Source organism: Ostrinia furnacalis, unplaced genomic scaffold, assembly GCF_004193835.3.
Source record: "Ostrinia furnacalis isolate ACB-3 unplaced genomic scaffold, ASM419383v2 OfSCF3557, whole genome shotgun sequence".
Taxonomy (NCBI): Eukaryota; Metazoa; Arthropoda; class Insecta; order Lepidoptera; family Crambidae; genus Ostrinia; species Ostrinia furnacalis.
Window position 1 is genome coordinate 532,018 of NW_021133796.1, and position 20,859 is coordinate 552,876.

A 20,859-nucleotide genomic window follows, 5' to 3' on the forward strand; every position below is an offset into this window, starting at 1 on the left:
AAAGTACTGCAAAAGTTCGTGAAGGTTATGGGGGATACTTAACTTACAACTCTCGTGGAAAATATTTCATTCATAGACTTGAGTAGCTGTCTGTTATCAGTTGACAATTTGAAACTCTTATCAGCCACCAATTTATAAATCTAAATCTCTGTAATATCATTTATAGCTATCGCACAAAATTTTGATAACATCTAGGTCAGTGATCATTACTATGCCTGTCGTCTCTATCTTTAATTTTAACAAACATTTTTCAGGGAGAATGTATGACGACCGAATGGATACCCAATGATTACTTCCCGAATTACAACACTACCATCTATATTTAACCGAATCCACATATTATAAAATGTTGAAAGTTTGAAAGCATGAATCACGCAACCCTTCTCGTAGTAGGCGCTCTGGCAGTCCGCCAGCACTAGAATCAATTGCCCGGGGTCAATGGCACTTTATCAGTGCCTACCTGTTGGTTCCCGACCACTTTGCTTTTTAAACGCACAGGTTTTCAAATAACACCAACAAGAATTGATTAAGCCTTGGCGCAGACCACAAACTTTTAATTGGCCGATAGTTGATCTCCATACTCATTAATAGCCCCGACTTGGTATCGGCCGATTCTTCATACCAATTAGAATTGGGCCCAACTATCGGCCAACTAAAAGTCGATGGTCTGCGCCTAGGCTAAAGGTAGATAAGATAAATGCATGAACTGAAACTGGGTTTAGCTAAATGATATCCCATCAAAAACAATACTTGTCAAAAAAACCAAGTCTCGCAACTCAGTTGTTCTACGGTAAAAAGTTGTGAGATCCATGTAATACCAAGTCCAGGCCAGGAAATCTTTAACGTTTTACATAAATATATTGACTTGGCCATCGCACTAAATAATTTAATTTACACGTGTTTTCATGCGATGGCCAAGTCAATATATTTATGTAAAACGTTAAAGATTTCCTGGCCTGGACTTGGTATTACATGGATCTCACAACTTTTTACCGTAGAACAACTGAGTTGCGAGACTTGGTTTTTTTGACAAGTATTGTTTTTGATGGGATCTCATTTCGCTAAACCCAGTTTCAGTTCATGCATTTATCTTATCTACCTTTAGCCTAGGCGCAGACCATCGACTTTTAGTTGGCCGATAGTTGGGCCCAATTCTAATTGGTATGAAGAATCGGCCGATACCAAGTCGGGGCTATTAATGAGTATGGAGATCAACTATCGGCCAATTAAAAGTTTGTGGTCTGCGCCAAGGCTTAATCAATTCTTGTTGGTGTTATTTGAAAACCTGTGCGTTTAAAAAGCAAAGTGGTCGGGAACCAACAGGTAGGCACTGATAAAGTGCCATTGACCCCGGGCAATTGATTCTAGTGCTGGCGGACTGCCAGAGCGCCTACTACGAGAAGGGTTGCGTGATTCATGCTTTCAAANATATATATAGATTATATAGATTTGTTATTAGTAAATACCTACTTATTATTTTACTTTATTTTAGTATTGTAATAAATTTTTTACAGTTTGTTTATCTCAATTTGTGTATCTCAGTATTTTTCGATAGTATCCCATCACCATGATCTAGTCTCGGGCCTCGGGATTGCGATCAGCCACCCGGGCCCTTCCGGCCCAGTCCGACCCTGGAGGCCTTTGTCCAGCAGTGGACGTCTTTCGGCTGAAACGAACGAACGAACGAACGAACTCTCAGGCAATCTTTAGTGCAAACTAACTCCAGCATAGACAATCTAATTATACTTAGGTACACCCTTCCTTCCTTCTCTCTGGTGAGTATTTTAATTAGGTACTATAAAAATGAATATCTCTTGCCATGTTCATTCATACCGCAAAATAGAACGATTCACCGCACAAATTAACGATCTATTTCAACGATAATAGACGACATGGGTCTCATTTAAATTCCTTTTTTTTAAACCAGACTCAATAATTATTCGTACACGCTTCGAGTGGATGAAATAATTCACAACAATCGGCGATAATGAAGAAAAATGGCTCATTGAATATTGCCTAAAGAGACAATTAGCGCTTTGAGACGGAGGAAATTAAAATGCAGCAGGACGGGAATTATTGCTGAGTTATTGCCCTCTAATGAGAAACATTATAATAATGAGCGTCGCAGAGATTTTCTCCCACTTTGGGCGCTGGTTTTGAACTTAATCTACGAGTAAGTTAACACCTTTGCTGCGGCAGTAACTTTCTAATACTTTCCATTCCTTCGGTACAAGGTCAGTAAACCTGGTATTAAAACTTACATTGTGGCGGCACAAGGCTTAAAGACCTTGTAATATTTAAGATATATTAATTTTATTTTTGGCTTCATGTTAATAGATATTGTGTTTTTTTTCTTTGAATATTAATAATAATGCATTTATTGACATACACCTGAAGGCGTTCGTGAATAACTTGTTTAGTATAAAAATTATAGCTATATTCAAAATACAAGGCTTATGCACCCTGTGCCGCACTGAAGTAGGGAAGTCTGGTGGGTATTCTAGGGATGTGAAATACAAATATCGATAGTTTAAATTAAGTTTTAATAAAAATTTAAAAAAGTAACAAACAAAGATGTTTTAATAATTTAGTCTAAATATTTTACAAATAAAAGTGCCTTAGAGTTTTGATGATCGGTGAGTCAGTGAGTCAGTCAGTGAGTGACAAAATTAAGTAACTTTGACCCGTTATAATTCTTAAACTACTGGTTCAAATTGAATGAAATTTTAAATATACCGTGTCTTTACAATGCCTGCATAGCTAATGAAAATTCAGCCTTCTAGTTTTATCCACAACGAAGTTACAGGCGGTCGAAAATGGCCTGAATTGCTTCGAGAAAAGGATGGTACGGCCGTGCCGCTTTTTTGCTCGACTTGGTGGGGGCACTGCCGTGTCCCCAGATCGAGAATTTATATCCAAAGATCGACATAGAAATCTCAACAGCAAAAAGCTTTATCATATAGAAAGGTCTGCAATAAATCATTTAGTAACGATTAACGATTCATTTTTTCTTTTAGAGCACTCATAAACTATCCTTCAAAATAAAGACAGTCACTAAAAGCTGTATTATTAATTCAACAGAGATGCTACAATAAATAGTGCACAACGAATACTAAATCACGAACTAAAATTACTGGCCACTCCTAGAGCACTAGTTAAAACTAACCGTTAAGTTCAGCCAGTTAAAAACTTCCAACAAATGGGGTCTCGGCTAGCGTCTGGAATTTAATGAGCCGTTTGGTATAGTTTATGGAACGGATTTTGAAATATTGCCAGTCGGCGGATGCAGTTTACCCGGGCCTTAGGGTTGTTATTACAGTAAACAACAGAAGATTGACAAAATGAAATACTTATAAAAGCGAAAGATCACTGACTGACTGACTCACTCACTCACTCATCACGAAATCTCAGAAACTACAAGTGCTAAGAGTCTCAAATTTTGCATGCGGGTTCCTTTTAGAACGTAGGTGCTTACTAAGAACGGGTTTTACGAAACTCCACCCCAAAGGGGGTAAAACGGGATCCACGCGTACGAAGTCGCGGGCGGCCGCTAGTTAAATATAAATATGTATCTGATTGATTAGGTTTAATAAATTCTAGAAGCGAAGAACCGGTAGTTGTGGAAATTACTGGGGTAGGCCTTTGTCCAGCAGTGGACAGCTGAAACGAACGAAATGATGATAGAGCCTTGATCTTGGATGCAGTTGGTAAAGTTGTAATAGACATCAAGATAGATATGAATGAATAGCGTTTGAATGAAAAAAGCAAAAGATCGTGCTGAGTTGGTTTGAGATTGGTTGAAAGAGTTATGGTGATAATATCAATTGAAAATGCTAAAGTTAATAAATAATTAAGAAGAAGAACACAAATAGATAACATAATTGACGGGGAAATCCTCAATGGACAAGCATCGGTGATATTTTAAGCCGATAATCCTCAGACGGGACAGCTAATTGGATTCCTGCCTAACGAGCTGGCTGGAGCTTTCCAATAAGGTAAACAACCACAACGGCTTTGGATATTAAGATAATTATAATTTATGTAGGAATGTAAAAGAAAACAAACTTCTTTAACTTTTATTTTTTAATTTCGTTGAAACGTTCATATAGTGAAACGGTAAAATAAACCGAATGATAGGATTGAATGAAAGGTGCGAGGCTCGCTCTCTCTCGTCCCAACTGCCATGGCGTGAAAATGTGCTCCGCTAAATTATTCGAAATAAACGGTGTTTTTCACGAAACTGAAAGCTGAAGTTTCTCTTGAGAACCCCAGCCCTACATTTATCACTTTAGCTTCGTTCGTTAACAATTTGTAGGTACAGTCAAGGCGTCAGGTAGTTCGTGACACCCAAAGTGGCCAAAAAGTTGACAACACAACCTTATTTCAATTGTAACAAAGACGTGTTGCGAACTTCTTGACTATTTGGGTGTCCGTACTATTTAACGCTGACTGTACAACAACAGCAGTACATACACCATATCAGACTAGATATACATTTTTATTGCAAAATATTGTAGCCACATAAGATGCCAGTGTCAAGCTTAATGTGAAGGATAGATGGCGCTGTTGCCATGGTCAACATCGAGTCCGCGTTTAAAAAATCGTAAATACTATAAAAGTGCAATAAAATGACAAAGTTATTGTTCATATAATTAATCTAGTGCCAATGAAGTGCTACAAGTGTTATCTAGACTATAAACGAAGAGACCTTAGTGCTATAAACCAAAATATGTTCAGTGTTATTATGACTATAATAAGTGACTAAACAGCGTCAAATTGTAATTAATCGGACATACTTTGTTGCTTTGCTATCCTATCGACGCTATCAACAACAATAAACGAGCAAAACTCTGTGAAAAAGACATTAATCCAAGTGAAATACTTTTGCATAAACGTTACTGATTCAAATTGTCAACAAACAACAGCTGATGAATCAGTGTTTATGAACATCATTCCGCTACTGACCACAAGAGGACGCTAAAAACTACCAGACATTGACGTGCACGTAGCGCCACCTACTGGTATATCAGGACATTAAAGAATATCCAGTACAACTACTCGACGATAGAGGTCGCTTTTTCCCATAAATAACTATGACGGATCTATGACTTGTTGCGACTATTCCACGATAGAGGTCGCTGCTTACCATAGACTTATTAAGACGGATCTATAACCTGTTGCAGCTATTCCACGATAGAGGGCAGTTATTGGCAAATTGTTGTTTAACAAGGATTATTAAAGCAACCGCTATGGCTACAAAGAAACAACAACAATTTTCGGGAAATGCAATCGGTGACCGTAAGATGTCGCCAGTGGTATCTTGCTGTATATGCAAAAATAGAACTCATGTGAAAAATACACTATTATGTATGACTTGTAACCGCAGATTGGAATTTGATTGTGCAGGATTTTCTGAAAAATTATATCGCATGATGGATCAAAATGCAAAGAAGAAATGGAAGTGCACACAATGCACGCAATCAAAACCAAATAAACAAGTAACACCTCAAAGCAATGTAACAATGAGAAAAAAACATAACCCGATAACTACCAGCAGCGACACAGCAATGCAGTATCAGGAAATGACACCGACAAAAAATAGATCTAAGCAATCGACTCCTAGACAATCTGAGAATGAACAGTCTAGCGTATACGACTCGCAAATTCTTACTGATGAGCTGTCTAATGACTCCATCGTATCTCCAGATGTATTGTCTAGAAGCCTGGATTGTACACTTAACAACGCTGCAACGCTACAAGATATCAAACAAACACTGAAAGATATCAGCATGGAACTTCAAAACACACAAAAAAACTTAGAAATTACGCAAGAGGAGCTTGATAACAAAATACTAGAAAATTCTGACTTAAATAGGCAAATTGATAAATTATCAGAAGAAATTGTTGTTCTAAAATCCATATGCAAATCGACTCCATCGTCAAACATTACATTTGGAACTGAAAAGAAAAAGAAAAGACGTGCTACATGGCTTCCAGAAGTACTAAGAACGTTCACCCCGCCACCCACCTATAGAGAAGGTAAAATGTTCCCCCTAGAAAAAGTGCGAACATTGGAACAGCAAATCATTGACTTACAAAGTGAACTAAACAACGCCAAATATGAGATACGAGAATTAAATAACCAAATCAGAAGCCTAACCAAGTCATTTCCTAACACCTCACATTCACACTTCAGTCACAGATTTGGCATAGAGGAAGAAACCGTATCAAATGCTACAATTAACAAGGATGAAGGTGTAAACCCCAAAATATGCATTATTAGCAACACTCGCCGCAGTGAGCTATCGAAGGCCATAACAGCAAACTTCAAGAAATATGATATGTGTCACTATCGAATGCCTGGAGCCAACATACATCAACTAATAAACAGAATTAATAGAAAACTTGTTGACTACACTTATCAAGATTACTGTATATTATTTTTAGGGGAAACTGATTTTAATGTATCAAAAAATTATAAAAAAATAGTTGAACAATTGCGTAAGGAACTACTATCTGTGCAACACACAAATATCATACTTTGCCTGCCTACATTTAAACTACTCCACCAAGCTAATATTTACAATCAAAGAATAGAAACATTCAATGAATTATTATACTTTGATAACTTAAAATATGAATACTGCTACATATTAGACTCAAATAGAAATTTAAGTTACTTATATGATATGTTCTCAAGTTATTCTGGCAAAATTAACATGCGAGGTCAAAAACTTATATTGTATGACATAAATAAACTTATTGCAACTATTAACACAGCATACTTTGAACAGGGGGAGGATTTCTCCGACTCAAAAGTAATGACCCTTCAGGAAAATGTAATTGAGTCAGAGGAAGAAAATTCCTTTCGTTCCTTTCGTTCTAAAAAAGTGTAATAGCATGTCCCAAAACTCAAAGTGCCAAAATAGTGTAAATATTCTTTCCCATAATTGTATAAACATATTTCACCAGAATATCTGTGGCCTACTCAACAAAATAGATCAGCTATCTGTTCAAATAGAAGAGCTATATTCTGCTGGATGTGATTTAGATGTAATATGTATAACAGAACATTTCATGCTCAATGAGGATACAATCAATGTGTCATTGTGTAATTTTAAATTGGTCGGATATTACTCTAGAGATAGCCGGAGAGGAGGCTCATGCATTCTCGTTCGCAGAGAACATGAATGTAGAACCATCGATTTAAATAAATATTGTATTAAAAGTGTAATAGAGTGCTGTGCTATAGAGCTTACACTATCCAAAATAATTATTGTATGTGTATATAGACCGCCAAGTTCTGATTTCGACCTATTTTTAGAAAAATTGACTCAATTGTTAGACTATCTGTGCCACTATAATAACAAAAAAATTGTACTATGTGGAGATTTTAATATCAACATTTTGAACAAAAATAAAATGTGTATAGAGTTTGTGAATTTACTACATAATTATAATCTCAGGTTGCAGATTAATCAACCGACTAGACCTAGCAGTCAAACATGTATAGATAATTTTGCAACTAACATGTGGCGCTGTAAATCAGAGGTATTAGATCTTAACNTGAAAGAAAGAAAGAAAAAATGTTTATTCAGTATCATCGACAATACACTTGCAATACTTAACATTATTTAATGAGAAGGTAATTACAATGATACTGAAAAGGTATCCACTCAGCATGGTGTCGTAGCATCTCAGTAGATAATGCCACGACGCTGGTCTTCCGTGGACACCCAAACAGGGAGAGCACTACTGACAACACTATGACTTAAAGATACATTAAAAAAAAATGATTTTTGAGACTTTTTCACTCCTCAACCAACCGTAACTGAACCAATTTTGATGTAAGTTCTAGGACCCAAAAAGTTTTTGGTTTCCGAGAAATAACTTTTTATCAATATGCAATAATAATTATATCAATTGACTCAACAAATAATAGTGTCAATATGAATACAAGGAAAGTTGTTATCATTTCAGGGAAACTGCGTGATTATTCCCTCAAATTGTACGATAATATTATTGTAATTTACATAATTTTTACTGAAAATTGGACAACCGCTAATCAAAAGACTTATCGTTTCCGGACGGACTTTGTAACGGAATTCAAAGAAACTAAATCATAAATTTACGCAGTGGTTTTTATTTCTTTCAACAATAAATAGAGATAATATGCGTATGTGTATCCTGTGGCTATCGCTATTTATTTTGGTTGTTGCACCACTTACAACTGAAATAATTAGATGCCACAATGTACCTATAGCTTGATGTGCCATCCTCAGTACCTATCTATCCCTATAAGCCTTTGGGTTCGTCTTCGAACATAGACCTCTTCAACCTTCCACCGACTTTTATCCCCGGCCACTTGCATCCAGTTTATTCCAGCCTGTTGCCGGATGTCGTCTGTCCATCTTTTAGGCGGTCATCCTCCTCTCCAAGTAGCTACAATAGTTTCAAAAGCCAACCACACCCAATTTAAGGTGCACAGTGTGAATTGAACGGCAGATTCACGCCGTCACATTCGGTAGTGAATGATGCGATCTTAATAATGTAATTGAATGGCTTGACATGAATAATCTTAACATAAATATTGACAAAACAAAAATAATTCACTTCCGACAATATACCCAAACACCTAACTTGACTATACGGTGCAATAACCAAATTGTAGAATCAGTTGACTCTACAAAGTTCTTAGGTATACACATAGATTATCAAACAAGATGGACGACACATATTAACGACCTGTGCACACGCATCAACAAGTTTGTATATGCATTAAAAACACTATCCAGAATAGCAAATCTAGAAACGGTACTAACAGCTTACCACGGATATGTCTCATCTATTTTAAGATACGGAATTATTTTCTGGGGCAACTGCACTGATAAACTGCAAGTTTTCAGAGCTCAAAAGAAATGCATCAGACCTATAAAATCCTTGAAGTGGAGGGACAGCTGCAAACCACACTTCAAGGAATTAAAAATACTAACTGTACCCTCGCTCTACATTTACGAGACTGCGGTCTTTGTCAAGAGAAATCTACATCTGTTTCCCACTCTATCCAGTAGACGTCTTATGCACACTTTAAGCGCACCAACTTGTCAAACCGCGTTAAAAAGGAAAAGCTTTTACTGTATGGCTCCTAAAGTTTATAATAAATTGCCAAAAAAGTTAAGAGACGCCAGCTTGAACACTTTTCGCAAAGAACTATTTACCCTTTTAATAAGAAAATCATATTATACATTAACTGAATATTTGACTGATACTAATTTGTAATATAATTTTGACATGATAGTTTTGTAAGCATTAAATTTAAATTCTAAAAATTGACATTGAATTATTATGTTATGTAACTATTAATTTTTTTGTATCTTTATATGGGACTTATAATTTGTATGCCACTCATAGGCCAAACATAGAGCTCTACCCATTATTATGTACCACCTGATTTATACATTTACCTATGTTTTACAAATAAATGATTTGATTTGATTTGATTTGATTNCCAATAACAGTTTAATAAAAGAGATGTTAAAATTAGGGATTTCCAATACTTCAGCGTAATATGCTTGATGCCGAAAGAAAGGCATGCCAATAAATTTTACGCAAATATTTTTTTCAGCCAAAGTATAATAGTGCGAAAAAAACTGTCAGGCTAAACAATAATAATTATTGTGAGTTAAAAGTACCTATCGGCCAATGTGGTTTGGCTAAATTAAATTTTATGCGTACCGAGGGGCACCCGATCACGCGACCGCGCTTGTGCCGCTTAGTTTTATAAATTTCCTAATACAATATTGGAATTCTATAAAATTCCTAGGAAAAGTATACATTTCCTAGGATATGTGCGTATTAAAAAATCTCTGAAGCAATATTTTATACATTTCCTAAATAGCTTCGGAATTGTATACATTTCCTAGGAATAGTATACAATTCCTAGAATTCATACATTTCCTGTAACATTGATACCATCTCTGCTTGATGATTATAAGAGTTTCAGAGGATAGCGCCATACTTAATTCAATTAATTAAGATTACCTAATTAGTTTTATCTAGGCTTTAACAGAGATATGATAATACAAACCTTAATTCCTATTCCGAAAGGGTCGAACCTTTCGAATTATTCTAGGTCTTGAAAGCTTGAAACAGCCATCTCCGAGGTATTAATCTTGGTCCTCTCAAAATCTTAGGTGTGAAAAAGTAAAACGAAACGATAGATTTCAGTAATGCTCGTAATGTAAACGCGTAGAGCGTTAATTTAATCAATTTATGCTTTCTTACAAATATCAAAATAAATTAAATACAAAACCTAGAACTGTCTGTTAACATCATCCATTTTCAATTGTGAATTATTCCCAACATCTACAAAATGTTTACCAAAACTTCGTACAATAAACATTCGAGATTGACAAGTTTCCAAATTAAATTTCTATGAAGCGGCTTTACAATGCTTTCGCTTCAAAAGGAAAATTTTAACAATTGTTTAGGGCGTTTGCGAATGCGAAATAGTATCAAATTAAAAAATAATTCTCATTTTCTTTATTCATATAAACATCAATTAAGTATTCATTCAAAATCTTGTACTTAATTAGAAATGTTGTTCAAAAGATTAGGGCAATATTATTTACATAGAATATTTAAAAAAATCTCACTGTGTTGGGAATATTTCAAAAATACGTTTGCTGATCCAAAGTGTCCGAAGCAATTAAGTATTTTTTGCTCGTAAAAACGGTGGAGGGTTCTAATTTTCTTTGTCTATGGCGTAATTACAGCCTCTGCCTAGGCCAAGGATCGATCCAGATAATAATATATGTATATCCAGACCTTTGCGGGAAACTTTCCGTGTTGTTTGGCAGCGCCAAGGGTGAGAGCCAGTTTGAGCGAAAGTTCTGTCGTAGTTAATTAAAATTTATTCCTTAACCCTGGTATCAGATTTAATCTGCCGCTACATTGTTCAAACAAGCCGGCGTTTTATCATTCTCCAAAGTTTAACCGTAAGTTACTGGTTCAGATATGAACTAAAGTGTGTGTAGACTTCGAACCTAAAAACTCCGGATCTAATGAATTCTATTCTCTAAAAGCATAAATACCTAGTACTTACCGAACTATTCCCACCTCTCGTTCCTACCGTTGTAACTGAGGTTTGACCGCCAATAATAACTTAACCAGTGTAGATCAAGTTTCTACGACATATATGCGTCACTTTCAACGAATAACAAGAAACCTTTCTGCTGGTCCACGGAACCCATGCCTGGGAACTCTCCCTGTCCGCTGCGAGGATATAAATAAATGCGGGCATCCGTAATACAGTTAGTTTGTTTTTTGGGCCCCCGAATAGGCATTAGCCTGATTATATTTCCTTTCTGGGGGAAACTAATTAATTTCGTTTGCTGCTAAGAGCCTTGGATAGTACTTTTGAAGGAATTATGAAAGCCTTAAAAAGTTGAGATGTTCTAGAAAAGGCGGACCTACGAAATTGTTTGTGAAGTCTTAATAATTACTTACGTAAATTAGTTTGGGATGAAGTTTTTTTTTTTCAAGTATTATTCTGTATGAGACTTTGTGTGTTTTATAATACAAAACTCTTAACTTACACGTTATTTTCAGTTGACAGCACATTTTTGTAGCACCTATTAATACAAATGCATCTACATACTAAAGAAAGATCCTGGAGTTAACCTTGACGTGCTGTTGTCTGTACTTACCTTAACTTTTTTCATGGAAAAATTATTGTAATCGAGAGTAAAATATGATATTAAAGGAGTTCTGCATTAATGTATTTTGTGTTAAGTACTTAAAGAAGTGTAAATTTTATTTCGTGACAGATAGTAGAAACATACAAACGCCATGGTCACAGAATATATCTTAGAAAGTATTGGACGTGTAGATATTAATTTCACTCCTTCGCCTTTATGTTCAGAATTTACTTACCTACACAGCTTAAACGTTAGGATTGTAGGTAGGTATGTACTACAAGCAAAGTAAAATAAAATAACAAAATTTTAAGAAACATTTATTAACTCGGTCATAGAAGCGTAGTATCGACAAAAATCCGAAATGTTAAGCAGTGTCAGAATCAGTGTCGGTTTCGTTTTCTGTTTTAATTTCATCTGGCTCAAATTGTATTTTCTCTCTTAATTTCTTTCCAGATGTCTGTTCTGTAGGAAGTTTCCGTTTTTGTGGCATACCTGATGCTGATGCGGCTTGTGCTTCTTGATCCACTTCTACTTCCAAAGACTCAACTTTAACTACACATAACGTATTTACATGCGATTCCTCGGTTTGTGTTGACGCGTCACAAACTCTACATGATTCTTTTTCATTTGGAATGCACGACTGGGGTTGGTTCGGAAGAAGTTTAGTGGGCACGGCATCTGGCAGTAACTTCCGCGTTATTACTTCACGCATCGCTGAACGGTCGAAGTGCAAGGAACACACTTTGTAACTTTTAGATTTTAGACTAGGTTTATTCAATAAGTCTAATCTCCCAATTTGTTTTAACCATTCACTCCTCCTGGAACGTAAACATAATAAATACAAATATCAATAACCAACTACGTGAAAGACATTTCAAAATCTGTGCATATTTTTTCGAGCTCGACTTAACAGAAGGCAAAGGAACCACCTCGACCAGAACTTGTGTTGGTACAAAAAGATAAAAGATATTTAAACTTGAACAGTTATTTGCAATCTCAAATTCATAAATTATCATATCACTATCACTACACAGTAGTCTGTCCCTATACATATATGCTTAGATCTATAATAAACTACGCAACTGATTTTGATGCGGTTTGCCGCTAGTAAATAATATAATAATAAATAATACATATATTTATTTGCACAGAAACATTGTACAATTATAGTCAGATAAAAACAATCAGCTTCAACATGTTTTTATCAAATCATGCATTTTAACTGAGCTAGGTACATATCACATATAAACCGTTTTATTAGGCTATTTCAATTCATGGTCAATTTACAATTAAAATGTTAATATTAGTTTTAGGCATGAAAAATAGTGAATAGATATAAAAAACTGTCACAACTTCTGAAGGGCTCGCGCGCAAGAGTGACTTTTGTTGCCGTAACTGTTTCGTCACTCGTCAGTCCATCGATGTATGGAGGTGCGCGCACGTTAGTGACAGACACCAACCACACAGAAACTTTGCGCCCGTGAGCGCGAGCCCTGAGAGTGACGACACAGTCACGGCGACAAGTCACCCGTGACCCGTCCGCGCGCTATTATCATACAAATTACGAGTAAAATGTACAAATTAAAAATGTCTTACCTTTCAGGATCTGTCGGTAAAGTGAAAAACGAATCCATTGTATCCTTCTGTCTATTGCGACAGTTTTCCGCGCAGCAGTTATTGGTATTACGTTTCTTCTTCATTATCAAGCGGTGTGCAGCGCTGTAGGAGCAATGAACCTCGCGCCGACGCTCGGCCGGCCGTACGTACGCGTGTGCTCACAGGCGCGCGGCGGCCCCGACTGATTTACAACTCCGAGTTGTCGCCGCTCGCCGGCAACTCACGACAACCCGACACTGTCAGGGTCGGGCGCTGTAGGCAGATATGGGCGGGTGAGAGGCCTGGCTCGTGGATTTTCTACACAAATATTACCACGACAGCATCACTATAACAGCAGTACGAAAGTAATGTATTTTGTTACGTTGGTAAATATTATGTATAAATATATTTTAATTAATTACATTTACATTTTTAATTAACTATATTGTTTAAATTTAATTAATTTTACAAAATCACAATAAATATTATCAGCTAACTATGTGTATGTACTTATTTTTTTATATCATTAATCATTATGTATTACTATTTTACTATAAATAGCGAGACTTTGGTAACAGGTGTCAAATATTAATAAGCTCTGTACATAGGGGAATTTTAGGAAAAAAAATTAGTTCGTGGGTGATCTGAAGTTTTAAAGGAATAAGGCTTATTTTCGCGCACCACGTGTGCCAATTTTACAGATTCTACGTTGCTCCTAAAAAATTGCCAACTGTTTGCAAAGACACCCTGTATACTATAGCGCCGGACGTTGGTACCGGTCTGTCGCGTTGCGGTGAGTCGGGGAAGCGGGTTCGCTTCCCGCAGCATCACGTCGAACCACAAAGCTTCCTGATAATGTAAGGTAATTGGATAGCAACTGCATGTGCATGGTCACCATGTAGATCTAAATGCTTATGCGAATATTTTACATACCTATGCATTTTATTACCGTTTTAATTTATAAAGTCATTATTTGAAGTGACATTTTCAGTGTCTTTTAATTTTTGTCCGTCTCCAGTAATTTACACGCGGTCGTAATAATTGAAACAAAACTTCTTACAAACAAACCATACATCAGTCATAATTTAGCCGCAGCCATCATAATATCAAAGGCGTGTTACTTAAAATGCTCCCAAAACAACCGCAAAGTAGACTCTACACGGTCTTGATTCAGTTCAGATTCCTTTGACTAAGATCTGTTTCGAATTTATTGCATGCACTTTAAGACCAAACACTTGTTTTAGATCTAAAAATAGACTACAAAGTGAAGCAATTACCCGTCGTATTCCTTAAAGTTAGGGTTCATTTCGCATCGTTAGCGTCAGAGTAATGGTGGTCGCTACATCTGTACATTGTCTGAACAAGTGAGAGTTCGATTACAGCTTTAATTGCGTGATTAAAAGATGCTATTTCTGTTCCTTTGTTCGTGATATAACTTAAATTAGTGCTAGTGATGTTTGAGTAAATCCTTTTTACCGTATGTAGGTAGAACTAAATAAATCGATAAATTAAAGTTATGTTTGTTATCTACCTTCCATAAAAAGTAGCAAACAATTATTGGGCTAGCGTGTCAATCATTTACACTTCACTTGACAAAGATTAATGCATCGTGTGTAATTAAAAACGCTAAGTAAATACCTAAATCAACCTAACCTTAATTCTAGAAATTAAATAATAAATAAATAAAAAATAAAGAATTCCCTTGCTATTCCCTTATTTCAACAAACTAAAGGTAAAATTTATGTCTAACTTTATTATGACTCATGCGAAAAAATATTAGAGTAAAAAACAAGCTCCAATTTAAAATGTGTATAGTGTAATGCTCTATCTATAGTATATTTTATTATTCTCATTCATAACTAAAAATGTAATATCTAAGAGATTGCGAAAAGAGAGTTTTAAAAAAGAAGCGCAACTCATTAACTGAAAGATTAGCTTAATTATTGGAACTTTTGAAAAACCTCTCAAGAGTGGCACTCATTAACATCAACTTATTAATAAGCACTCGGCTGCGGTTTAACGATGATTAATTAAATAATGAGGCCCGCGCGGTGGCGGAGTGCCAAGTTTCTTACAGAATTGTGACACAACGCTTGATTACTAATGGGACTTAGTGGAAAATTACATCATCTAAGTCAGTTAAATTGGTACTTATCTGAAATACCCAACAAGGAAAGGATTTTGTAAACTTGGGTGCATCTTTTCAATAATAAATAAGAGATTTGAAACAAACGTGTTTCTATAAACTTAAATAAAATCAATTCTTTGTTACGAGCAAGACTATAATATGGTCTTGCTCGTTAATTAACAACAAGCTATAGAAAATATCCATCATACTAATTGTCAGTAATACATTAGAAGCATTGCATGTTACACGTACTCTTGTGTACATTCATTACGTGTTAATGTAACAAGCGGCACTTAGCCATATTTATGACGGCATTGTATTTGAAAATGAAGAAAACTAATCTTATCCTGCTTTCTTTTATGGCTTTTGGAGCAGGTGCAAAATACACCTAGTAACAAAATTACAAAGTTCGGCTTTCGCCCGTCTGCCATTTTACGACCGCCTACTTTATCATCAGCTGTAACCGCAGCCATATTTTTATTCGGCCAAATCTACCCCAAGTTACACAAATATTTGATCAACAGCGTACTTTAACACCATTCAAAGCTCGCTATTATCAAACACGTTTTCTCTTATCTATTTGCCAAGTACAGCTGCGATTACTTACTTGAATTACTTGACATTAATTGCACTTAAATCAAGATAATTGTCGCGGACAATCAACAACACCCAAATCCCGTGAATGGAACTTGGCCCGCCTTTTGCCGACACAATAGATACCCGATGTGGGGATGACAAATGCTTTCATGCTATTTTCCATTATGTTCAACCAGAATGTGCCATATTCGAAGGGGATAGAGTCGACAATTTTGAATTAAATTTTTGGTGTTAAAAATATTTACACAAAGCTTTTTGATCCATAAAACCGAATGTGTATTTCGTACATTTTAATAAAACCATACATTGTGATTCGTTTAATGTACGTCGTAAAGACGTAATTATGAGCATCTGTTCTAGGGGCCGTTTGTTCACACGTCTGTCATAGTGTTTTATGTCGGACATAAAATAAAGCTAAGAAATGTGAAGGTTTATGACACGGATAGCGATAACAGTGACAAAAGTTATCACTTCAATTGTGCAAAAAATAAATTTATACGAGTAGGTAGGTCTGTTTGATCCAAACACAAACTTTTTATTGAAGCCAGTTTCCAGTACCTTGATCTTTGCAATAACATAAGCTAATACTATTCTTAACTTGTTTCAGTCAATTTCAGTAAAAGCTTTTTCATTTTGATTATAAAATCACCTTACCGCTTCTTTAAAAATAATGATTTAAGGCAATAATGAGCTAAACCCTCTCCACCCCAAAAAACGCCAGAAATCATCTTAAGCCGTCACGGTTTTCTGATTTTTCGCCGACAAACGGCCACCCTCGCCGCCAGCCGGTGTAATGCCGACTCTTTGCCGACAATCGGCCACCCTCGCCGATAGCCGACGTACCACCGACCGAGCAAAGAGCCAGGGTTCCGCAGTCAGTCTGACGTGCTTCCTTCCGCCTGTCACTGCAACGCCTCCTTTGAATTCAAAGGCATTCAATTTATTCATACCCCTAAAATCTGTCATTCTCATTCAGAATTTTCATATTCTTAAATCTGATTTTCCAGTCAGATTCGGCTCGTGAAGTCTGAAAACATTTATAAAGATCCACCAAACCTAAAATCTACTTCTGCTTGATGAAAAAAATCAATAATTATGAAATACCAACTAAAAAATATTAACAATTCGCAGACGGAACCAAGCAACGTTTTGCGTCAAGAATCTACCCACTTTTTCCGATTTCTCTCCATTTAAAAAGCTCCCCGAGCTTTCAGCTATCAATCACGCGTTACCTTCAACAAGGAGGTTCTGTTTTTTCGGCTGTCACAAACATTATTTATATGGAAAACTTACTTTTCCCTTATTTATTGAGCCTCCTTTGAGGTGAAATGAGGTGCTTATTTTGGGATAAAGGAAAAGCAAATAAGTAGTTACTTATTGTTTTGAAATACTTTACTTGCAATATCAAAATGAATTGTGTTCCAAGAAACATTTTTGGCGACGACATTAGTCAATATTTTGATGTGTAGGTAATACGATATTCGGAATAATTTCCGATGGAATTCGTTTAAAGAAGGGAGATAGGGATAAATTGAATTCCCGCGTTTTCCCTGGCCGGGATGATTTCCCGAACGAATCTTGATATGGTTACCTCATCGCAGATGTTATGGAGATTATTACAAAATATTCGGTCGATTCTGCGATGTAATAAGAATGGAAAACAGCTAAGCAATTATTATTTTAGTTGTACAAGAGTTACCCAAATATTAATTTAGTTGTATTAACATTTTCAGCTAATTACTGCGTGTTCAGTCAGGCATTTATGTAATAGGCGTCTTTTTTATATTCAGTACATAAGGGACAATTTAAACTGTTCTTTCTCAAAAACTATATTTCGTAACAGTAGCGCTATCTATCACACAAGCAAGACTACACTTTTATAAAGGGTGTAAACATAAAGGCCTGAAATTATTTTATCTATTAGGTATACCTAATACGTGACAATTGATGTAAAAAGAATTGTGTCATCTTTGTCAGTACATTTTAGTCCGCTTTTCCGCTGAAGACTCTCATTCATGTCATCAATGAGATCATTCAATCGTGTCATCACACGATAACGTGTGTTCCAGAATATCGTTTCAAATCTCAAGTGGTGATAAGTAGGCGCGACATGTCACCGTAGGAAATGATGCTATACTCTGTGCATGATAGATCAATCATTGATCGAGATCTGTGTGTTTTGCGTCATCAGCCGTCAGCGCTGATTGCTGAAGTAATAGTGAAAAGTTATTTCAGAAATGTTCAAAATAACACGATAATAAGTTGGTTAAACGTGATCGATCACGATATTGTCAATAGCCAATTTTATTTTTAGGATATCGTTTAACTCTTACAATAACAGATTAGTATTTTTTTAAGATTGTATAGTCATTTGTGGTACACACAATTTCTAATACAAACAATAGATAGTTAACCCCTCTACTATGCTATCTAGCTAAGCTGATATGCTTGTTATCAGACACCGAAACCTGTAATGATAAGAATTTTGTCATATTTCACATATCCAATGATAATATGCTGTGTTTTGTTAATACCAATAAAACCCATGAATTCCTTTTGAACGCATTTGATACCGATCGATCTTAAGATCCATTAGTTTTCCTGCTCGCTGTAACAGTTGCAAGACAAGACAATAGCAGCCGTTACATTGTCTCTACATTTCCGACTAATTCACATGTATGCTTTTGAGATTAGACAACAGTCTAATACCATAGAGCAGCAGCCACGAGGCGCTCCTGAAAGCGCTCGCTGCGCACGCGTCGATCAGCGCGCGCCACGCCGTCTGCGCGTGCTCCGTGGAGATAAGGCTGCCGCAAGATTGATCGCTATCGCTCAACTAATTAAGTAACCTTAATCCCTACTGTGTACTGAAAGGTAAATTGATGCGTAAATGTCTGTATTTTGGTGACTTGAGGAAGATGCGCTCGTAAAACCGTAACGGCCGTTAAATGTTCACAGAACCTAATTTAAAGAAATAGATAATGTTAAAAATACATCTAAAATGTATGGTAAATTAATGCAGAAGAAAAGATATAAATGAAATTTCAAAAAAGATGATCTCTTTATTCAGCCTTTTGCCTTTTTATTTAAACGTTCGCAAGTGCTACATTTTGGTCAAAATTGAATAAATACTTTTCACATCATTTTATTTGCTTCGAATGGATTCGGTCACTGTGTGCATTAGTTATTTCATGAACAAGCCAAGTTGAGGTTTTCGCATGTTTTTTCAGCACTCCACACCCCTCAACCATAGACAAACAGTCCGTTGTTCAGTGCTAAAGAGGCGCGCCACTGCGTCTACGCGTGCGCGACACACGTGGCAGATAATGTATGGTGCTAACTGCGCCAACGCAGGACACTCGAGTGTACTTTAGGATGGCGTGACTTGGATTAAGTACATTAATAAATATTTATTTAAACAATTATAACGCTAATGGTAATTGTAATAAATAGCGCAGGGTTTAAAAGAGGTAGTTTCGACTTTCTATTTAACTTTACTCCGAGGTAGGCAATAGGGACTTTTTGACACCTCGTGAAAATTAAAGAAAAATTTTGACTCTCCTACCTACAGAATAGAGGTTCTCTTCAAAGAGCAACTAAAATCTGGTGATTGAAAACGTCTGGTGGCAGCCCTATTACACACCTACTAATAATTCAAATTGCATCTAAACACGCAAATGTTTATGCAAATGAAATTAATGCAACAATTGGTTTTGCAGCCGCCACGTTCAAGGGCTAATAAAAGTCACACTATATCACCCAAATTATAAAATTTTCAGGTTTCAGTGAATGATTTATGATATAAATAAACGTTCAATCAAAGCGATTGTACCTCTGCAATTAAATTTTGATTTCACTTTAAATGTTTGTAAGAATTTACTACACTCTTAACCCAATTTTATTCAGCAGTATAAATGAGATATTTCTTGTCTCATTTGAATTATGTGAAAATATCTAAAATGAGACAACACACATAACTATTTTATATATTTTCACCGCTATTCTTTTTGTCGTTTTACATTTTTATCAAAAAATAACATTAACTGCAGATTAGCCACTGTTCCATTGATATTGATAACAGAGTTGACGCAACGTCTCGGACATTAACATTAAACAACAATGGAAACCGTAACAATCATATACTTGTTTACGTAAAAAACAACAATGCATTTGAAAATGCATATTAAATTTAATTAATTACATTCTTGTTCCTGTACAATTAAAACAAAATCACGTGCGTGATTCAAATCGGTATAAAAGTTATAAAACACATTTCAATTTAATGGTAGATATACAGATTAAATTAAGCACACAAACCTATCATTGCAAATCAGATCGTCCTTGCCAATGTGAACTTGTTGAAAAGAGTCGTGATTTTATAAAAAAAAGTTTTTGCAATTAATAGGTATAGTTTTTAGTGTAAAATCCTATATTTTTTAAATATTTACCTGAAGGTAACTACTATAGTTATGTACACTCTAAAAAATATTTTCAACCCTCGGCAGATAATAAGACAATTTAGACCATTACCTTAATATAAAAAATACATCCTTTGACAAACATGATTCATTTTATGTGATATGTGACTGATACTAGTATTATTCTTGTCAATTGTGATTATACTTGTTAATGTATAATTGCTGTTTCAATGATATGAGGGTTGATATAACTACTGTAAATCATCTCATTCGTAAGTCACATAATATTGTTATACTTACTGGTGTTAGAACATTTATCAACGAGTATTTAAATATTGGCTTACCATCGCGACTGGCAACACTGTGGGTATTTATAAACGTTACGCAACATTGTTCGCGACGACCTTGTCGTTATCTGAAC

At 35.7% G+C, this 20,859-nt stretch overlaps 1 protein-coding gene across 1 annotated transcript; it reads right to left on the minus strand.

Moving 5' to 3' along the window:
* Positions 1-12,007: 12,007 nt before the first annotated feature.
* On the minus strand, positions 12,008-13,587 carry LOC114358005 (52 kDa repressor of the inhibitor of the protein kinase-like). Its single transcript, XM_028311853.1, has 2 exons — positions 13,296-13,587; positions 12,008-12,517 (listed from the first exon to the last, which is right to left on the minus strand). The coding sequence occupies exons 1-2, from the start codon at positions 13,397-13,399 to the stop codon at positions 12,064-12,066; spliced, it is 558 nt and encodes a 185-aa protein (XP_028167654.1). The 5' UTR covers positions 13,400-13,587; the 3' UTR covers positions 12,008-12,063.
* Between the last annotated feature and the right edge of the window lie 7,272 nt (positions 13,588-20,859).

Coding starts and splice junctions, on each gene's coding strand:
- LOC114358005 (XM_028311853.1), bottom strand. CDS start 13,399: ATGAAGAAGAAACGTAATACCAATAACTGCTGCGCGGAAAACTGTCGC. Junction 12,518..13,295: donor TTACCGACAGATCCTGAAAG/GTAAGACATTTT, acceptor TTTACGTTCCAG/GAGGAGTGAATGGTTAAAAC.